We start from the raw sequence: 23,622 nt of genomic DNA on the forward strand, positions 1-23,622 counted from the left end.
TTGTTTTCAAATGTATTGCATTTATTTGACTTTTTATTCTATTTCTCCACAATATTGCTGAAAAAATATTAATTCATTATTAATATTAATTATTATTATTATTTTGTGCATGTTTTTTATGATAATTCTAAACAAAGAATGAAGTGACACATAAAATTATGTCAGGACCGCGACCCACAAATGGTTGTTTGGGAACCAGTGCGGTAAAGCACAGTACAGTACATGCCTGGGGAAACCAGCATAGACACATACAGAATACACACTACAGCAGTGGTTCAACTAGCATAGACACATACAGAATACGCTACAGCAGTGTTTTAACCAGCATAGACACATACAGAATACACTACAGCAGTGGTTCAACTAGCATAGACGCATACAGAATACACTACAGCAGTGTTTTAACCAGCATAGACACATACAGAATACACTACAGCAGTGGTTCAACTAGCATAGACGCATACAGAATACACTACAGCAGTGTTTTAACCAGCATAGACACATACAGAATACACTACAGCAGTGGTTCAACTAGCATAGACACATACAGTATACTCTACAGCAGTGGTTCAACCAGCATAGACACATACAGAATACACTACAGCAGTGGTTCAACTAGCATAGACACATACAGAATACGCTACAGTAGTGGTTCAACTAGCATAGACACATACAGAATACGCTACAGCAGTGGTTCAACTAGCATAGACACATACAGAATACACTACAGCAGTATTTTAACCAGCATAGACACATACAGAATACGCTACAGCAGTGTTTTAACCAGCATAGACACATACAGAATACACTACAGCAGTGGTTCAACCAGCATAGACACATACAGAATACACTACAGCAGTGGTTCAACTAGCATAGACACATACTGTACAGTACAGTATACTCTACAGCAGTGGTTCAACCAGCATAGACACATACAGTATACTCTACAGCAGTGGTTCAACTAGCATAGACGCATACAGAATACGCTACAGCAGTGGTTCAACTAGCATAGACGCATACAGAATACACTACAGCAGTGGTTCAACTAGCATAGACACATACAGAATACGCTACAGCAGTGGTTCAACTAGCATAGACACATACAGAATACGCTACAGCAGTGTTTTAACCAGCATAGACACATACAGAATACACTACAGCAGTGGTTCAACTAGCATAGACACATACAGAATACGCTACAGCAGTGTTTTAACCAGCATAGACACATACAGAATACACACTACAGCAGTGGTTCAACTAGCATAGACACATACAGAATACGCTACAGCAGTGTTTTAACCAGCATAGACACATACAGAATACACTACAGCAGTGGTTCAACTAGCATAGACGCATACAGAATACACTACAGCAGTGTTTTAACCAGCATAGACACATACAGAATACACTACAGCAGTGGTTCAACTAGCATAGACGCATACAGAATACACTACAGCAGTGTTTTAACCAGCATAGACACATACAGAATACACTACAGCAGTGGTTCAACTAGCATAGACACATACAGAATACGCTACAGCAGTGTTTTAACCAGCATAGACACATACAGAATACTGTACGCTACAGCAGTGTTTTAACCAGCATAGACACATACAGTATACTGTACGCTACAGCAGTGGTTCAACCAGCATAGACACATACAGTATACTGTACGCTACAGCAGTGTTTTAACCAGCATAGACACATACAGTATACTGTACGCTACAGCAGTGTTTTAACCAGCATAGACACATACAGTATACTGTACGCTACAGCAGTGTTTTAACCAGCATAGACACATACAGTATACTGTACGCTACAGCAGTGTTTTAACCAGCATAGACACATACAGTATACTGTACGCTACAGCAGTGTTTTAACCAGCATAGACACATACAGTATACTGTACGCTACAGCAGTGTTTTAACCAGCATAGACACATACAGTATACTGTACGCTACAGCAGTGTTTTAACCAGCATAGACACATACAGTACAGTATACACTACAGCAGTGGTTCGAGTTCCCAAACGTTTTAATGTAGCTCAAGACCCAAAAGAGAAATTAGACATGTCTAATGTTATGAGCTGGTAGATCGGCTATTTTCACTACTTCTTAAACATTTGTTTTCAAATGTATTGCATTTATTTGACTTTTTATTCTATTTCTCCACAATATTGCTGAAGAAATATTAATTCATTATTAATATTAATTATTATTATTATTTTGTGCATGTTTTTTATGATAATTCTAAACAAAGAATGAAGTGACCCATAAAATTATGTCAGGACCGCGACCCACAAATGGTTGTTTGGGAACCAGTGCGGTAAAGCACAGTACAGTACATGCCTGGGGAAATGAACACATACTGTATGAGTAGAATGACCCATTAAGACCTGAGGTTGACTCCACAAATGCCTTCTAAATCAGTAGTTCTCAAACTTTTTCATGTATGTATGATATGTATGACCACGCGGACCCCCATCTGAAAATGTTAAAGCAATAGGACAAGGAGTTCTTAGTTTGTCTTGATGTAACAACTAGTCCAATAGTGACCTATACTGTAGTATCACTCCGTTGCGCAGTTGATTCGAAATTTGTTTTCTGTAAATAGCATCTCCTTGATTTGCATGGTACGACAAACAGTGTTCGTTATGTGCTAAGAGAGTGACTCCGAGAACTGTTTCACTGTACAGTGGAAGTACAGTAAATGAGATGCTATTTTGGGATTGTTTATCTCCAATCAACTGCTCAGTGGAGCGATATATCTAGATTCTATAGGCAATTACATCATGACAATACAAGTACACTACCCTAGCATCTAACCTCTGAGACTGTACAAAGTGTTGTATACTCTCATATATATTCGGATAAATTAGTGAGAGCGAGGATTTGGACCGACGCAAATTATAATTACACACACGATGATTAGGATACGGGATTCTAACACGGACACCAGACACAAAGGCAGGCAGGCAGGCAGGCAGGCAGGCAGGCAGGCACGCACGCACACACGCACGCACACACACACACACACACACACACACACACACACACACACACACACACAGAGTGAGAGGGAGCATGCAGATCCACGCAAATTATAATTCTATCAGGATATGGACTTTCTAACACAGACACCAGACAACAAAGGCACATACACAGGGCCTGTTACAGTCATGTGCAAATCTGCGTTGTTAGGCAACAGTTTCTGTTTGTAACTGACATCACTGCTTGTTGTCCATCCGCCCAGCTGCCCAGCGCCAACCCATTAGCCAATTTTAATATAATATAGGATATTCAGGGATTTAGACTTCCTTCATTCCTTGGCATACTGGCAGTGTGCGTGCAGATCGTTGGAAAGTCTTGTGATATTAAGATGCGCAGGGGTTCATATGCAACGTTTTTTTATTTTTTTCCTTCAACAACAGAAGTATCTTGTATGGTTCATCTTCCTACTGCACTCTATCCCTCTGTCTTTATCTAAATCTGACTCAACACTCTGAAGTGGTAGTTTACCGTGAGAGCAGCAGCTGCCGCCAATCAGATGTGGTCGTACTGTTAGAGAAGTGTGTGCTGGGTGTGTGTGTGTGGTGTGTGTGTGTGTGTGTAACCACAGGGTGTGACGGTGTCACGCTAGCGATGTGTCTCTGTCCAGCTGTCCTCTACCACTCGCTCCCATCTGTAAATGTTTGTACCTGACTGACACTGAACAACCTTCAACCTATACTATAGTCTCTCGAGACAGACTCTTGACTCTGTCAAATTCAAAGGAAAAGTTCCTTTATCTTTTGACAATGGGTTCTCAGATTGCCTTCAACCTAACCTATAGCAGTAAATACACATTGTTTTTCGTAAATTAGTGGCCCTACTTGATCACACTAGGCTAGCAGCGTCACTCAAAAGCATGGCGAGTAGGATATCCACAAGCTGGAAACACGCAATGCACAATGTGCTCCTTGGTTGAAACACGCGATGCACAATGTGCTCCTTGGTTGTGGGTTGTTGTGAGGAGTCGAGACGCGCTCCTTGGTTGTGGGTTGTTGTGAGGACGCGCTCCTTGGTTGTGGGTTGTTGTGAGGACGCGCTCCTTGGTTGTGGGTTGTTGTGAGGACGCGCTCCTTGGTTGTGGGTTGTTGTGAGGACGCGCTCCTTGGTTGTGGGTTGTTGTGAGGACGCGCTCCTTGGTTGTGGGTTGTTATGAGGATGCGCTCCTTGGTTGTGGGTTGTTGTGAGGACGCGCTCCTTGGTTGTGGGTTGTTGTGAGGACGCGCTCCTTGGTTGTGGGTTGTTGTGAGGACGCGCTCCTTGGTTGTGGGTTGTTATGAGGACGCGCTCCTTGGTTGTGGGTTGTTGTGAGGACGTGCTCCTTGGTTGTGGGTTGTTGTGAGGACGCGCTCCTTGGTTGTGGGTTGTTATGAGGACGTGCTCCTTGGTTGTGGGTTGTTGTGAGGACGCGCTCCTTGGTTGTGGGTTGTTATGAGGATGTGCTCCTTGGTTGTGGGTTGTTATGAGGATGCGCTCCTTGGTTGTGGGTTGTTGTGAGGACGCGCTCCTTGGTTGTGGGTTGTTGTGAGGACGCGCTCCTTGGTTGTGGGTTGTTGTGAGGACGCGCTCCTTGGTTGTGGGTTGTTGTGAGGACGCGCTCCTTGGTTGTGGGTTGTTGTGAGGACGCGCTCCTTGGTTGTGGGTTGTTGTGAGGACGCACTCCTTGGTTGTGGGTTGTTGTGAGGACGCGCTCCTTGGTTGTGAGTTGTTGTGAGGACCCCAGTTTGAATCCAAGTCTTGTCTTGCATGTCTCTCTCCTAATATCCCCCCCATAAATAATCTGCAGTCCTTTTTTGTGATTTATCTTCAAATGATCTTTTGCGAAAGGCATTATTACAGCACCATCTTCTTTGGAATGCAAACAGACACAGTTTGTATTACTGTGGTTAAGTCCCTCACCACACCAACACCATTGCATCCCTATTCTGGGCATGTGGAAAATAGCCCATCCACAAACTCAATGCATCACCACACATTGTGAGCTCAATGCATCACCACACATTGTGAGCTCAATGCATCACGACACACTGTGAGCTCAATGCATCACGACACATTGTGAGCTCAATGCATCACGACACATTGTGAGCTCAATGCATCACGACACACTGTGAGCTCAATGCATCACGACACATTGTGAGCTCAATGCATCACGACACATTGTGAGCTCAATGCATCACGACACATTGTGAGCTCAATGCATCACGACACACTGTGAGCTCAATGCATCACGACACACTGTGAGCTCAATGCATCACGACACACTGTGAGCTCAATGCATCACGACACATTGTGAGCTCAATGCATCACGACACACTGTGAGCTCAATGCATCACGACACACTGTGAGCTCAATGCATCACGACACATTGTGAGCTCAATGCATCACGACACATTGTGAGCTCAATGCATCACGACACACTGTGAGCTCAATGCATCACGACACACTGTGAGCTCAATGCATCACGACACACTGTGAGCTCAATGCATCACGACACATTGTGAGCTCAATGCATCACGACACACTGTGAGCTCAATGCATCACGACACACTGTGAGCTCAATGCATCACGACACATTGTGAGCTCAATGCATCACGACACACTGTGAGCTCAATGCATCACGACACACTGTGAGCTCAATGCATCACGACACATTGTGAGCTCAATGCATCACGACACATTGTGAGCTCAATGCATCACGACACATTGTGAGCTCAATGCATCACGACACATTGTGAGCTCAATGCATCACCACACATTGTGAGCTCAATGCATCACGACACACTGTGAGCTCAATGCATCACGACACACTGTGAGCTCAATGCATCACGACACACTGTGAGCTCAATGCATCACGACACATTGTGAGCTCAATGCATCACGACACACTGTGAGCTCAATGCATCACGACACACTGTGAGCTCAATGCATCACGACACATTGTGAGCTCAATGCATCACGACACACTGTGAGCTCAATGCATCACGACACACTGTGAGCTCAATGCATCACGACACATTGTGAGCTCAATGCATCACGACACATTGTGAGCTCAATGCATCACGACACATTGTGAGCTCAATGCATCACGACACATTGTGAGCTCAATGCATCACGACACATTGTGAGCTCAATGCATCACGACACATTGTGAGCTCAATGCATCACGACACATTGTGAGCTCAATGCATCACGACACATTGTGAGCTTGTAGATCGGCTATTTTCTACAAAGACATCTGTTATAGATCGGGGGGGAAATAATGGGACCAAGTATAAAGACCCCAGGGGGACAAAGAACAATAAAGATTGAATTGGTTATAAACAGCTTTCATTGCAGTCACATGATGCATACGATGTGTTGTGAGGTTATGTGTTTACATTCCTGTGGCAATGCTGTATGTTCCAAAACCATATGAGGTGGTTATAGTTGTTCATGAACATTTTTACAAAGCAGTTTCAAGGGAAAATAAGATTCTGCTCATCTGACTGCTCTCTCTCTCTCTCTCTCTCTCTCTCTCTCTCTCTCTCTCTCTCTCCGTCTGTCTCTTTGTCTCTCTCCCCCTCTGTCTAATTTTTCACTCTCTCTCTTTTTCTATATTTTTGTTCTCTCTTTACACATACTGGATTTGCAATATGTGTACAATTACTTTTCACTGTATATTCTATATTATATCTTGTTGATAAATGACTCTCCCTTCATATTCTGTACACCGAATATAAACCATTGCGGATTTCACTCTTTCATAAGCCTACAGGCTGTGAGAACGATAAAACAATCAAACCACAAAATATGGAAATGTTAACTACAATAGTGTCCTTGCTTGTGGAGCTCTGATCGATTGACAGTGAATAACCTGAAGTGTTATCTATAAATGTTGTCCCTGGGGTAATGCTGTGCGGTTGATGACCACCAACCCACTCACTCACTAAATCACTGTTTTCCTTTGTGACCCTGACTTTCAGAACTAGAGGTCAAGAAACACCACTGTCCCACAGTCCCAAGAGCTTTCATTTTCAGAGGCTTTCATTTTATGCCTTGATCATTGGCTGGCATAAATATTTGGGATGGGATGGGTGGGGTGGATATGGGAGTGCATGCCCCCCTGGCTCCCCGCGTGGAACTGCAGTGATTTGCAATTCTAATGTACAGCACTGGGATGGGAGGCTGGTGGGGTTTAGAGAGAGAGAATACAGCACACGGAATAACTTAAAATAAAACTAAATGGATGCAAGGTTGTTATGCAGCCCAATTATTTTAATCACTTAAAGCCTATATACTTTGTTTCTCTTCAAATAGCAAAAATAGCAGATCAACCTTGGCTTGTAGGTATACTATTTTGCCGGAATGTTCGCCTTTTTGTGAAGAATGTGCACGTATATATCACATGCTCAGAATAGGGTTTGTGTAGATAAAGGGAAAAAAGGTGGACTGCTGCCATAGCGGTCCAGGCACCTACCACCACCGATCCCGATGGCCTTTGCTGCATATGCGTGTCACTCCCCATTTCCTGTCAGCTATCTATAATAAAGGCATAAAAAGGGTAAAACAAAAAGGGTCAAACAAACCTAATTATTTGGCATTATTATTTATATGGATGGAATAATAATAATAAATACAAGACCAAATTGGAAGCATGTGTTTTGCAACCATTGTGGGGTTGGTTATGGTTTTGTAGAGGAGCTGATGGAAGCGAGACTTCTCTACTCATGGAGACAGAAGAGGTTCAGCCTCAGCTGTCAGCTGCACCCTTCAAAGTAAAAGCTTTATGGAAATGTGAGCGCTGCTGAGACAGGACGGCTGCTGCATCTAATATAAAGAGCCAATAAAGCTCATGAAACCACAGCAAAATAAGAAAGGCAGTGGGGGAAGACAAAAACTGCAGCGTGGAAAAGAGAAGAGAATAAAATAATCAATAAAATCAATGTGTAATATCCATCCATATGTCTGCCATGCCCTCCTGGGAGTATCACCAAGGAAACCAGAGGAACACACGCACACGCACGCACGCACGCACACACGGACAGACACACACACACACACACACACACACACAGCCCTGAGGCAGGGAGGAAATTTGTGTACAACGTCCATGCAAATGAATTAATCAATTTATAGACAGACAGGATGAGATGACAAAGAAGACAGCAGACATGACTATCCAATTCAAGGCAAAAAGACTAAGAGAACATAGAATGACTTTGTGACATGTTTTCATTTCACTGCAACTTTTCATGAGTAGGAAAAGTGGCAATATTATTTTTGGACACTTGGGGGGGATCTAGATTTGACAGCACTGGGTATGGTTTGTGGGCTATTTAGGACACAGGTACTGGGGGAGTACACCGTTCTCACCAGCCAGGCAGACAGAAGCAGACAGAGAACCACAGGAGATCAGGGTATATACAGAAATGACAATGCAATATCATTCATTACAAGTAAAACTGGAATCTCTACTGGACATCAATCTCTTTATTTCACTGTCTACTGCTCACTGATCACTCCCATCCACACCTGTGAAGTAACGTGCCAAAGATTATTGGAAACATTGGAAGGTAAAATTGTCCGTTACAAGCGGTGATTCCCAGATAGTGTGCCTGAGGTACACCGATGTAGTGTTCCCGGGCCATAGAGCCTATCTCCTGTCCGTCCCCCAGGCATGACACTAGTACTGTACTGTATGTATGTTGTAGGGGGAGTGCCATGCAGGGCGGCATTGGGTACCTCTTTGTTTTGTAACTCCCAACCTCCAAGTCTGAAGGTGGACACTCTAACACACTTGAGCCAGTGATATTTTGACAAACACACATTATTACAATATCAACTATAGCAAAAGTTTACAATATCATTACTTTGTGAGCACTTTCATCCAGGTGTCGCTATTTTAGGCATGACATTATGATACATACATTTTACATGTATTTATTTTATTAATTTAATTAATGTATTTATTTATTTATTTATTTAAAAAAAGATCTGATCGGCTATTGTTGCTCTCAGATATGCCTTGAGATTTTGACTAGCCTTTGGTCACAAACCACTGGCTTATAGTTCAATCTCCTCTTGACAAACTAAGGAGGAGGAAATGTCGCGCTCCAGCAATCAAACCCAGATCTCGCTTTAGTTAATCGTATCATTGCCTGCTCTGTTTTTTGGCTGTAACTCAATTCCATCCCTAGCTGCTCGTAAACAGGCTTGAAGCTAGCCAGACCCATTTGGCAGCTACAGTATAGCTAACCCAATCTCCACTGGGCCCTGAGTGACCAGATCCTGGCCTACTTCTCAGAGTAGTTCTTCTGGGGTCTCTCATTCTGTGCTTTGCTTGTTATTCTGCTCACAGCGTAGCTCTGTGGGGTTGTTTATTTCATCCAGACTTGGTGCGTTGTTTTTAGTTCACATTGAAGTCCCACTAGCAAACCCACATCAGTGTTTTGGTGCCGTGTCATTAGTCAGAAGGTTCATTATTCCGAAATTACTATCACTATCAATAACCCTAACCTAAACATAACCGCAAGCACGGGAGCAGTGCATGTTCGCCAACCACCAACGCACGTTCGGACTAACGGGACTTCAGATCAATGGGCAGTTCCCAGTGTGGTGTGGCTATGTATGAGTTGTCTTCACCACTGACTGGCTATTTCACTAGTAAGAGACAACCACACCACTGCTCAAGTTTAGGGGTGTTTATTGCACAAGTGAGATGTAGGTGTATTGATGAGGAGCCCGAGGAGGGCGAGCCTCAGGATGGGGGCATGTAGTCTCTGGAGCATGGCCGTGCTCTGCTCGGGAGCCATCGGTCACCTCGGCTCGGACGCTGCCCCCCTCGAGGCTCCTAGGAGAAGGAGAGAGAAAGAAGTGTTAGCGGGGCAGGGCTGAGGATGAAGGGGGTTAGTTGGGGAGGAGGGGGGGGGGGGGGGGGGGGGGAGGCAGTATCAAACAGGTAAGGGATGAGATAGGAGGTGTATTTATGCTGTGGGTAATGTTACGTGATTGGCTGTGAGACTGTAGGACGCAGGTGAACTCGATAAGGAGATAGGGAAGCTGAGTGATCAGGTTGAGCAGTGGGCGTTCTCCACTCCTGAATCTGCGTTGAACACAACTTCATTGACGTTTAATGGGTTGTTTTAATGAAGCAGCCCAAAATTAGACCACTTTCAACTACACATCTTCACTCATAAAAAAATAGAAAGTAAAACAAGGCATGCGTGACCCAAGTGGCCTTAGGCCCCATGAGCCATGACAGAGTGACCCGAGCTCTGTTCCAGATGCATATTGATAGGCTTGGAATCATTAATAATCAGGTCCTCACCAACTTGTCACGCGACAAGACAGCCCCATTAAGAATTCCCATTTCAGGCTGGTGGACACAATGTTGTCTTTCCAACATGGGAGACCTGGGTTCAATTCCCAGGAGTTGTATTATGCCATGAGTGTGGTGGCCGAGTGGCTCAGAGCCTCTTTGTCTGATGACCAAAACCCTAATATCTTCCCAGAGTGAGGAAGAATTCCCTTTTAGGCTAGTCACTAGGTTCCAATGTAAATATTCTGTTTGTGCATTCTACTATTATGGTACTTACGGTTCTGTCACTATGGTACATCCCACTACCCAGCGGGCTTTGCACTATGCGCGGGCTTTAGCAGACAGTCTATTATATGAATCAATGGCAGTGGCCAGGTTGTTGTTTTACGCTATGTTCAACTGATATAAAGTTTCATATTACAAAGAAGAAGGTTGTCGTTTTTGACTTATCAATGGTAGCAGAGGATGGCTAACAACATTAACTACAGAGTCCCACCGGCGTTTGAAGAAAAGAAGTCTTATGAGAGCTGGAAAAATGAAGTTGAAATGTGGAAACGTGTCACTGAACTGGATCCGAAGAAACAGGCTTTAGCTGTTGCTCTTTCACTGACGGGACGAGCTAGAGATACAGCGTTGGAAATACCTGCGGACGATTTGAACAAAGATGATGGGATGAAGACACTTGTAGAGGCATTGGATAATGTATTCCTAAAAGAAGAAAAAGGCCGGGCTTACGACGCATACACGGACTTTGACAATACTCGGAGAGAACGTGACGTTTCCATGGCGGATTACATCGTCCATTTCGAGCAGAGGTACAACAAAATGCGAAAATTTGACATGACTCTTCCTGATACTGTTTTAGCATTTAAGTTGTTGGATACAGCCGATCTGGATGTTAAAGATAAGCAGCTTGCTCTTACAGCGTGTTCAACACTTACATTTGCAAGCATGAAGTCAGCTCTAAAAAGGATTTTTGGAGACAAGACTGTGTTATCCACGAGCAGCAGTGGAGGAATTCAAGTGCGACAAGACGAGCATGCTTTGTATGTTGATCAGAGGAAAGACGGTAAATACGGGAGCAAATTCCATCCCCAAACCAACCATGCGAGGGCGCCATTGACTGGCTCAAACCCACTGGACAGGTATGGAAAAAGAACAAAATGTGCTATTTGTCAGAGTACGTTCCACTGGGCTAAGGACTGCCCACACAAAGCTGAGCATGTGAAAATGACGGAAGAAAATTCAGAGGCAGATCAAATTGAAAAGTGCAACATTACTTTGTTTTCTAAAGAGTCAATATCTGATGCTGAAATATTCATGGTGGAGGCCTTGGGTTCAGCTGTAATTGACACTGCATGCACCAGAACAGTCTGTGGTGAAAAATGGTTGGACAGTTACATTCATACACTGAAGAAGAGTGAGAGGAATAAAATGGAAAGTACACAGAGTAGAAGAGCTTTCAAGTTTGGTGATGGTCAAGTTGTTCATTCTACAAAAAAGGTGAAAGTCCCAGCTAAGATAGGCCAAACTAAGTGCCATATAGAGACTGAGGTGGTCCCAGTGGACATTCCTTTACTACTAAGCAAAGCATCACTTAAGAGGGCAAAAGCTGTGCTTGACATTGAGAATGATAAAGCCACAATGTTTCATGAACCTGTGCCCCTTGAAATCACCTCCTCTGGACACTACTGTGTCAGCATAGTGGACAGAGATTGCACAGCCACTTGTGAGAATGAACCCCAAGCTAATGAGGTTCTGGCCATAACAGATGACATGAGTAAAGATGAAAAACACAAAGCCTTGGTGAAACTTCACAAGCAGTTTGGACATGCTTCAGTTGATAAACTTAAAAAATTACTGACTAGTGCTGGAAGTAATGATGATGAGAGCATTACTATTTTGAATGACATTGTAAGCAGCTGCGAAACATGTCTCAGGTACAACAAACCCAAGCCAAAGCCATCAGTTGGTCTACCAATGGCTTCAACCTACAATGAAACTGTGGCATTAGATCTGCATGAGCTAGAACCTAATGTGTGGTACCTTCACATGATTGATCATTTCACCAGGTTCAGTGCTGGTAGTATTGTGACCACAAAAAAATCCAGTGAAATTGTGAGGCACTTTATTCATTCCTGGGTGAGTGTTCATGGAGCCCCGGCAAAAAATTTTTTTGACAACGGAGGAGAATTCAACAATGAGGAAATGAGAGACATGGCAGAGAACTTTAACATTGAAACCAAAACCACTGCTGCCTACAGTCCATGGAGTAATGGATTGTGTGAAAGGCATAACCAGACCCTTACAGAGATAATGTTAAAGGTGAAGAAAAGCAGTGGATGTGATTGGAAAACAGCCCTAGATTGGGCTCTCATGGCAAAGAATACAATGCACAATGTACATGGATTTAGTCCATATCAGCTAGTATTTGGGCAAAATCCAAACCTACCTTCTGTGCTAGTTGATAAACCGCCTGCCCTGGAGGGCACTACAATAAGTAAATGGGTAGGACAGCACATTTCAGCATTGCATGAAGCAAGGACAGCGTTTACTGAGGCAGAGTGCTCTGAGAGAATCAGGAGAGCTCTACGCACACAGCTTCGCCCCACAGATGAACACTACGAAACTGGAGACAAAGTGTACTACAAAAGAATGGACTGCAATGAATGGAAAGGCCCTGGAGTGGTAATTGGACGGGACGGCGTGGTCATATTTGTTAGACATGGGGGCACCTATGTCCGGGTGCATCACTGTAGACTACGCAAGGCCAAAGATCACTACACTGACAAGTCAGGTGACAGCCAAGAAAGTCAGACAGAATATAATGCAGCAGAATGTGACATGAACAATGTTGTAAATGTACCTGATACTGAATCTAGTGATGTACCTGACACAGAGAATGCTGCAGGGGACTCTAATAATGACACAGACAACATTGAGCAGACCAATGATCCATCCAACCGACAACCTACTATCAGAAGAACAGACTGCAGTGAGAATCTAAAGGCAGGTCAATTCATTAAGTATGTGGAAAGAGACACTGGAATTTCACACACAGCAAAAGTGCTCAGCCGAGCAGGAAAAGCAACAGGAAAAAACAAGAACTGGTACAATCTGGAGTACACTGAGCCAGTTAGCCTCACTGGCACAACCAGGTCAGCTGACCTTTCACAGGTTGACACACTGCAGATTGAACTATTGGACAGGGTGGAACAGCCACCTGACAGACACCACGATGATGTACTGGTTACAAAGGATGTGTCATTTGAATCAGCTAAACTTACTGAAATCAGTAACTGGGAAAAACATGGAGTGTTCAATGAAGTAAAAAATATGGGACAAAAGTGTATTTCCACAAGATGGGTGTGCACACTCAAAGACACAGCAGACGGCATAGTTCCAAAAGCAAGACTAGTGGCGAGAGGTTTTGAAGAGCTAAACACAAAGGACCTCCCAAAGGACTCTCCAACATGTGCCTCAGAGTCTCTTAGACTACTCATGTCAGTGATATGTCAAAACCAATGGACACCCCACTCTATGGACATTAAGTCAGCATTCCTTCAAGGAAATGAGCTATCCCGAGACATTTATCTCCGTCCACCACCTGAAGCAAAGAGTGAAGGAACTCTGTGGAAGCTGAATAAATGTGTTTATGGACTAAATGATGCATCACTGTACTGGTACAATAGAGTTAAAGAAACAATGTTGCAAACTGGAGGAAAGATGTCACAAGTTGACCCTGCCATTTTTTATTGGTTGGATAATGATTGTAATGTGTCTGGAGTGCTTGCTTGTCATGTTGATGATTTTATCTGGGGTGGTTCACACAGTTTCGCAACAACAGTGATCCCTCACCTGCAAACTGCCTTCCAAGTGGGCAGAGAAGAACATGACAGTTTTCGCTATGTAGGCATGAGTATGTCACTGAAAGTGGAGTAACTTATATGCATCAAGACCATTATATACAGAATCTTCAGCCAATTCACATGGACACCTCCAGAGCGATGAGCCGTGATGCTCCCCTGACTGAGAGTGAAATCGATGACCTTAGATCAAAGATAGGTCAACTTCTGTGGGTTGCCAGACAAAGTCGACCTGATATTATGTTTGATACTTGTGTCCTTGCTGCTAACATAAAACATGCTACTGTACAGAGTTTACATGACACAAACAAGGTGGTGAGAAAGCTAAAATCAGAAAAAGTGACACTGAAATTTCAGAACCTAGGAAAAGACAACTCTCTAAAGCTAGTAGTGTTCTGTGATGCCTCACTGGGAAACCTTCCAGATGGTGGCACTCAAGGGGGACATCTCATTGTGCTGATGGGTGAGGAAGGAAGATTCTCACCTGTTTATTGGCAGTCAAAGAAGATCAGGAGAGTCGTCCGAAGCACACTTGCTGGTGAAACACTCGCTCTCGCAGATGCTGTTGACAGTGCCATTTCTCTTTCTGACCTTCATGCAGAACTAACCACTGGACATCTTACCCAGCATGTCTTACCAATAGTGTGTGTCACTGATAACCACTCTCTTGCTGATGCCATCAAGTCTACTAAGTCAGTGACAGAGAAAAGGCTCCGCATTGAAATAAGTGGTATCAAGGAACTTCTTCAGAGCAAAAGAATCCAACGGATACTGTGGGCACCTACAGGAGAGCAGCTAGCTGATTGCTTGACAAAACGAGGTGCATCCGCACTTCAGCTCCTAAAGGCACTCAGTGTTGGAGTATGGAAACTGGAATAGAGACTCTTTTTCTTTTAACACATTTTGTACATAATACGTCCTGAAACGTCATAAGGATTGGAACCGAGAGGTGCCTTAGACGTCTGTGGACGTCCTAGCGACGTCCAAACGACGCGGGGCGAGATGATAATATTCAGAATTATTCCTTCTTTTTTTTTTGGCATTTCGCTTTTCGCTTGCCGTATGCTAACGCTCTGTGCAAATATTAGCTTGTCATTGACTCCCATGTTAGCGCGGCGGAAAGAATGACTCGTATCTCCTGATCCAGGGCGCTCTCCGTGGTGATGAATGGATCGATATGCTGGCGCTGCGTTTCTGCTCCTCATCCGTCTCTCCCGCAAAATATGAACTCTTTTTGAAGCGTATATAAATATATTAAGATGATCGGAGATTTTGAGGTCACTTTGTCAGTCAACTTTTTTAAGAACGTATTTCCGGTTCATGGCTTTCAAAATAGAAGCGATCACTACTCTGGCGATTACTCTGGCGCAAGCAGCGCCTTTATTTTGATGCAGTTCCGGTACTAAATGTGTTAACAGTAATTTTTGTTTTTGGTCGTTATGTTCTTTCATGCCTATGGACATTAATAATAGACTTTGTTTCTTTGTTATAAAAAAAAAGGGAAAAAGAAAAGAAAAGTGGGAGATTGTAAATATTCTGTTTGTGCATTCTACTATTATGGTACTTACGGTTCTGTCACTATGGTACATCCCACTACCCAGCGGGCTTTGCACTATGCGCGGGCTTTAGCAGACAGTCTATTATATGAATCAATGGCAGTGGCCAGGTTGTTGTTTTACGCTATGTTCAACTGATATAAAGTTTCATATTACAAAGAAGAAGGTTGTCGTTTTTGACTTATCACCAACACATGAGACCTGGGTTTCGAATCCGTTTACACATGGTTAGATTTTGCCCCAACTTGTCAACCCATTTAAAGCAGTGGGTTTGAGAATGCATTGGATTCAACTGTACTGTACAGTATGTGCTCAGGTTTCAAGCTGTATTTTATAATAGCGATAAGAAGTCCATTCATAACCATGCTTTGTTGTTCTGCTGTTTGTGCAGGTTGCCGGGGAACAGAAGTATCACCCAGAATGCTTCACCTGTCTGAACTGCAAGGCGTTCATCGGAGATGGAGACACCTATGCCCTGGTGGAGAGGTCCAAGCTCTACTGGTGAGAACCACAACCACCACAACTGGTCTGGTAGCGTTTGATGTTGTCAAGAGCCTATGCTGCTCCTATACTGTATAATAGATCTCACACTTATTCCAATCGTGTTATCATAATCAATCAGATTGGGGCCTGTGTAACAAATTATTATAGTTCATATTGTTTGTTTAATACATTTTTCAAAAGTACTGAAAATGACGCCAGCAGAACGTGTTGTGATACTGTAGATTATAGGCTATTTTAAACTTTGTTTTACCCAACACTGTTAAGTTGAAAATGACATTTTTTTTCGACATTGATTTGTTGATATACGTGCATACACGCTTCAAGATTATTTGATTAATCAAAAGTAATTCATATAGCAATAATCAATAGTTGCAGTTGGTATTAGCCAGAACCACTGTGTCATTTGAGCCCCCCCCCCCCCCCCCCCCCCCCCCGCCGCCACACACACACACACACACACACACACACACACACACACACACACACACACACACACACACACACACACACACAACACAATCTAATCATTATTTTAATCAATCAAAATGAAGCACAGTTCTTTTTGGTTTTTAGTCCATGAGCCAGAGCTCCAAAATGTAAACGTTAATTATGAATTGAGTAGGCAAAACTATACCTATATTAGATTGTTATCACCATGAAACTTCCCCAATTGAGTACTTACACGAAGACAATGATTTATTGTATTACACATTTTACATTTTTAAATATGCAAATAAGGCATTATGTAGGAAAATATGCAAAATAATCGAAAATATGAAAAAGCTACTACTGTGGAAGGGTTATAATGTATTAATTTACTTGTATTGATCCTATAAACAATTTAATATAGGGTATAGTTTGCCCACCAATTTTGGAGCTCTGGCTCATGGACTAAAAACCGAAAATAACTGAACCGGTTCCCATTGGGAACCAACTGGTGGAAAAGGGGTCTCAGTGTTTATACGTCAGTGGTCTTATTCAAGTTAGGAGCCTCATCTTCACCTTGTCGTGGTCTGTGTTTAGCATATCGTTGCTGATAAGAGCAGAAACCTCTTATCTCCATATTTTAACTTTTTGTGTTTTTTCGTAAATTAATGACCTGCCTGCTTGATCACACTACACAGCATCCCAAAAAAACTAACAACAGTAGCAGATCCACAGGGCCAAAATGCGGCATGTTTTGAGTTTTACGATCTGCTGTTTTTTAATTTGAATCCTGAAAGTAACAGTTTTGGACATACAAAGTTTCCACCTGACAGAGACGAATAGGGGACATTCAGCAGCCCTTGGTTTTTAATCATCTGATATATATAAGGCCTCACACTGAATAAAGCCATTTATAGACGCCAGCCGTGAGAGCCTCACAGTTATGCAATATGTTTGTTTACCAAAGATGGTTCAATAACACGCATGCACGCACGCACACAAACGCACACACGCACGCACACACACACACACACACACACACACACACACACACACACACACACACAAGTCAAACAAGACGGGTTGTATTTTAAAAACATCTATTTTACTCACACATATCTACAGTATATGTAATGCACATGCACACGCACTCATGCACATGTGTGTATATATGTATATTTGCATTATCATGCTGTATGCATTTGATGTACTTTTTAGTGTTTACCTTAAATTCTACACTTTCAGTGTTCAATTATCGATCTCTCTCTCTCTCAATTTCAATTCAATGCAATTCAATAGGCTTTATTGGCATGACATTTTACAAGTGTTGCCAAAGCACAATCACAAATATGACAAACAACAACTCTCTCTCTCTCTCTCCTGTCCACCCCTTCTCCCTGCTCCCCCGCGGTGTCTCTCTGCGTGCTGTGGTGTGGTATAGCGGTCAGTGTTACTACCACACCATCGTGACCCCGGTGACCCTGCCGGACTCGTCGCCATGCTCACGCATCCCCCACACGGTGACGCTGGTGTCCATCCCGGCCTCCGCAGACGCCGGTGGCAACGGGCGCCGGGGGCGGGGCATCTCCGTCTCCATCGACCAGCCAATCAGCCCTCCGAACGGCTACAGCCCCGAACACACCCAACCCACCGTCAGAGTGTCACAGTAAGTCTGCTGCACTGCGTGCGTGTGTGCATGTGTGTGTGCATGCGTGCGTGCGTGATTTATAATTAGAGGTTTAAAATCAGGAATGGACTCAGGTGGTCTTTACACGAGAATGGTGTTCATAGAAAACGGCTAAATAAAGTATCGTTTGCTGGTGTCCCTTTAGACGAGAATGGTGTTTTCAGGAGGTGAAAACGCAACAAAGTGAAACCACCTTCCAGAGTGGAAATCTTTGAGAACGCCGTTTTATCCCTTCTCCGTGTAAACAGGCAAAACGTTGAATCCGCAAAACTTATGACATCATGGCTCACGTTGGCTCACAGCGCATATGTTTATTACATTAATGCAGAGCCATACATAGATATATATATATGATATAATGGAGTTCCTGAACAAGCCTCCCTCCTCGCCTACAAAGCGCTGCTCATCAGCGATGGTGAATGTAAAACCATGATGTAAATAAAAAGCCGCGGGAGCAGCGTTCATGTAGCCTAATGTATTATAGAATATATATGGTATAACCATCCCGTGGCGCGCTCTGCCTGCATGCTCTGGGTTGCGTGAAGGGGTTCTTCTTCTTGTACGTGGGTGACTGGTCTATTTGGCAGCCCGTTACCGCCACCTAGCGACGTTATAGCGTTTTCATAAAGTGTGCGTTCTCGTGTAAAGGGTCAATAAAAATTGAGAACGCAACAGGATTTGCCGTTTTATCTGGAGATGGTCGCCGTCTAAAAGAGGCATCAGTTTGGGGTTCTGTTAGGACTGGATAATTAAAGGTTAGGTTTAGGGATGTAGAGTTGTAGATATGCCTGATTTACACTTTGTTGCCGTGCACCGGAAAACTGTCCATCTGCGACGTGTTGTGGGCTTGTAGATCCACTATTTTTCGACTCTATAGGTTTACAGCTAAAAATGCAAAGAAACTGTACGAATGGCATTGATAAAGAAACTGTACGAATGGCATTGATAAAGAAACTGTACGAATGGCATTGATAAAGAAACTGTACGAATGGCATTGATAAAAGAAACTGTACGAATGGCATTGATAAAGAAACTGTACGAATGGCATTGATAAAGAAACTGTACGAATGGCATTGATAAAGAAACTGTACGAATGGCATTGATAAAGAAACTGTACGAATGGCATTGATAAAAGAAACTGTACGAATGGCATTGATAAAGAAACTGTACGAATGGCATTGATAAAGAAACTGTACGAATGGCATTGATAAAGAAACTGTACGAATGGCATTGATAAAGAAACTGTACGAATGGCATTGATAAAAGAAACTGTACGAATGGCATTGATAAAGAAACTGTACGAATGGCATTGATAAAAGAAACTGTACGAATGGCATTGATAAAGAAACTGTACGAATGGCATTGATAAAGAAACTGTACGAATGGCATTGATAAAAGAAACTGTACGAATGGCATTGATAAAGAAACTGTACGAATGGCATTGATAAAGAAACTGTACGAATGGCATTGATAAAATCGTCGTGCTAAAATGTTAATGTCAAACGTGTGTGACTGCATGCGTGGGTGAAAGCGTGCAAATGTAGTTAAGATGAACTTGACAGAGGATTAGCGATTAGGGAGAGAGCATAAAGAAATGGCATAGTGGGGGTGAATGAGGTTAATTTGAAATCTCTTCAATAGACTGATAATGAAAATGGAATCATTGCAGTTAATACTGTATGTGTCAAGAAATCTTATCATGTAGCGTTTTCGCCCATGGCCTCCTGCAGAACTTTTATGAGAGCTCTGATTGTATTTTAGACTAGAGTTCCTTAAAGCATCAGCATAATTCTTCAGATTGAGTATTACTGTAGCAGGGGTCATAATTTTGTCAAAATTATGTTTTTGCCATGGACATACAAATGAGCGGACAATAATGTTCTCTTATCTCCATATTCAAACTCGGTTTCCACCCTACAGAGACGATATAGCAGTAGTTTTTCAGAAAACTTGGGTAGAGTTTTCAGAATTGGTCTTGATGGTTTAAGAGCTTCCACACCACATTAAATGTGTTTACAGACATCAAGTCGAGGGCCCCAATTCATTTTCTATGTGAGAGCATGCACTGGGGCCATGTGATGCATGATGCATACGACAGGGTGCCCGACACCACACGGAACCAAGTGTAAATCAGGCTTTTAGTGTGATGGACTGTCCGACCAAGGGCTGTAGGAGAGAGACAGGTCATTCACACCAATCCCGCATGGCTGAACTCAAAGAGGCGATAAGCTGTATAGGGTTTGTCATTCAGACAGTTCAGTTTGTCATCCAGATGTGATTGTCATTCCCTATGCAGGGTGGACACTGGCCGCATCAGTCCAGATGTCCTTGTCATTATCCAGATGTGATTGTCATAGTCCAGATGTGATTGTCATAGTCCAGATGTGATTGTCATAGTCCAGTTGTGATTATTGTCATAGTCCAGATGTGATTGTCATTGTCATAGTCCAGATGTGATTGTCATAGTCCAGATGTGATTGTTATTGTCATAGTCCAGATGTGATTGTTATTGTCATAGTCCAGATGTGATTGTCATAGTCCAGATGTGATTGTTATTGTCATAGTCCAGATGTGATTGTCATAGTTCAGATGTGATTGTTATTGTCATAGTCCAGATGTGATTGTCATAGTCCAGATGTGATTGTTATTGTCATAGTCCAGATGTGATTGTCATTGTCATTCCTTATGCAGGGTGGACACTGACTGCATCAGTCCAGATGTGATGAACTCCATTCACGTTGGCGACAGGATTCTGGAGATCAACGGAACGCCCATTCACAACGTTCCCCTGGATGAGGTGGGAACTAAGCCCCTGCACGCATGCAGGCACACGCACTCACACACGCACTCGCACACACACACACACACACGCACACACACACACACACACACACACACACACACACACACACACACACACGCACACTTACCATTAACAGCCACCTGTACTTGGACTATGTGCAAAGCCTATTATGCTCTGCATGTCAAGGGCACTGGAAAGAAGCGACTAGCAGAGTATGTTGAACAGGTTTAAAGCTTTTACACATTGTACAGTAGGTGAGCAGATCTCCTTCATACAGTATGTCCAGCTCCTCACAATATAGAACGATATGAGATTTACGTTGAAAGTCAGCACAATTGCCCTTTAAATGAAGGATTTGAATATTCTCTCTTATTAAAGTGGCACTATGTAACGTTTTTTAATGAATAAAATGTATTTGTATCCAATTTGTATGGTAGAGTATGTTATTAATATTTTATAACTTATACAATTGGAGTGGTTGTATTTAGTCTCCATGCTCTTCTACTGACTGAGACATTTAGATCGTGTCAAAGGTCGTTTCTCACCAAACACAGCAGGATCTGACAAAGGTGTTGACCTGATGAGCAAGTTAGCAGGCAGGCTCTATTAGCTCAATGGTAAAAATGTCAGCACTTGTGCAGGAAACTCCGGGGTGGAAGAGGAAAGTTATAAAGTGCAGCTTTAACAAGACAGAAACAGGAAAACCTGACCTATCACAGTGCTTCTCAACCTGGTGTCCAGGGACCTAATTTGGGAGTCTATTAACCACTGGTTTAAATATTATATTTATTAAAAAAAAGTCAAAATACGCAACTAGTATGTTACCGAAAACATTGCTTATAATAAGCATACATGGCAACACTGGTAACTAGCCCTTCTACACACACACACACACACACAGATTGACCTGTTGATCCAGGAGACCAGCCGACTCCTCCAGCTGACCATCGAACACGACCCTCACGGAGGAGGAGGGTGTGGTGAGGACCAGCTGGACCTGCCCCTGTACACCCCTCTGTCAGAGAGTCCTAGCCCCGTCCAGCCCGTCACACAGCCCCCCAACCTGCGCTCTCGCATCATCACGTAAGAGAAACACACACACACACACACACACACACGCAGATAAATAAAAGGCTGTTTCAATTTGACGTGTATCCGACAGTTTAGGGTTGCAACAGTTAATCGAAAAAGAATCTATTTAATGGATTATAAAACATAATCAATAATTGATTGATGTTCTTGCAAGACCTTTTTTTGTACTGTTGTACAACAAAGTATTCCATTTAGTCAATTATGTCGATTCGTTGATATAAAATAAATTAAGAAAAATCAATGTTTCGGAAACAAACTAGTGAAAATAGCATATGGTGTCGCTTGGCGCTGCGACTTTGTAGATGGGCTATTTGCACTACTTCTTATTATTCTTCTTTATTTATGGAATTTCTGAGATTTGTTTTAAAATGTAGAACATTATTATTATTATTTGTTTTAATCTTTGATACATATTTCATATAATTATTATTAAATGATGTAGGAAAATAAATGGGATTTTTATTTTTTCCCATAAAAACCACACAAATATAAGACAACGTTTTTTCAAATGAAAATATCCTACAAAACAGGGTCATATTATATTCACGGACTGGACTTTTTGACATATCCTTACACATCCGCGCAACTAGATGGCCAGTAGCCCTACTGCTGAAACCAGTGTTATGAATAAGGGACAGAAGCAACAGACAGACACTACTACTGCTAAAATAGATGGAGGAAGAGGAAGGCGACGTGACATCTCTAAAAGTTAACCAAACAACAGAGGATAAGTTATGATGCCTTCTTTATTCAACTGGAACCAATGCGGCAGCGCTTCATAGGAGTAACTTCATAATGTCTGCTTCATAACACCGTGGATCTGGCTGTCCCACACTTTTACATGTCCCCCTAACAACATTCGCTGAGGTAGGAACTAACGTTAAAGCAAGGAGACCTGAAATATAGCCTGATTGTTACTGGTATAAGAAATACCAAGAGACTACAGTTCTTCTCCTTCAATAGTGTACCTTTACTATGGTACCCTATACTATGGTACTGTGGTCTAGTGAAGTCTACACACATATTAGTCTATACATTCTGTTTTAAAATGTTACTAACATTTTAAAATAGAATGATTTTCCTTTCAGAGAACCAGATTTTGTCTTCAATGTTGTTGTTGTTTTTACACAAATGAGTCTTGACGTCTGGGCGTCGTCGTCTTATAATCAGAGTCATTTTATAATCAGAGTCATCTTATTATATTCGCCACAATGCGGTAATGACTGATGGACTGCCTGTCACACTGACGTCTAATTAGCAGCATGCAGCAGCTCTGCATGTTGATGACTCTGCCTAGGAGCAGCTTATGTAGCTCTAAAATATTTATATTCACACCCTCCCTGT

The 23,622-nt window shown here is 42.7% G+C and overlaps 1 protein-coding gene across 3 annotated transcripts in view; it reads left to right on the plus strand.

The window, feature by feature from the left end:
* LOC308321669 (LIM domain kinase 1-like) overlaps positions 1 to 23,622 on the plus strand; it is a 96,253-nt gene that overhangs the window by 56,634 nt on the left and 15,997 nt on the right. For all 3 annotated transcript variants that reach the window (XM_080772723.1, XM_080772724.1, XM_080772725.1), the window contains 4 exons: positions 16,158 to 16,267; positions 18,138 to 18,362; positions 21,075 to 21,180; positions 22,088 to 22,269. In XM_080772723.1, coding sequence (XP_080628849.1) covers positions 16,158 to 16,267; positions 18,138 to 18,362; positions 21,075 to 21,180; positions 22,088 to 22,269 — 623 coding nt within the window. The remainder of the gene's footprint in view (positions 1 to 16,157; positions 16,268 to 18,137; positions 18,363 to 21,074; positions 21,181 to 22,087; positions 22,270 to 23,622) is intronic.

Source organism: Protomyctophum bolini (genome assembly GCF_963924005.1).
Source record: "Protomyctophum bolini genome assembly, chromosome: 9".
Classification (NCBI taxonomy): domain Eukaryota; kingdom Metazoa; phylum Chordata; class Actinopteri; order Myctophiformes; family Myctophidae; genus Protomyctophum; species Protomyctophum bolini.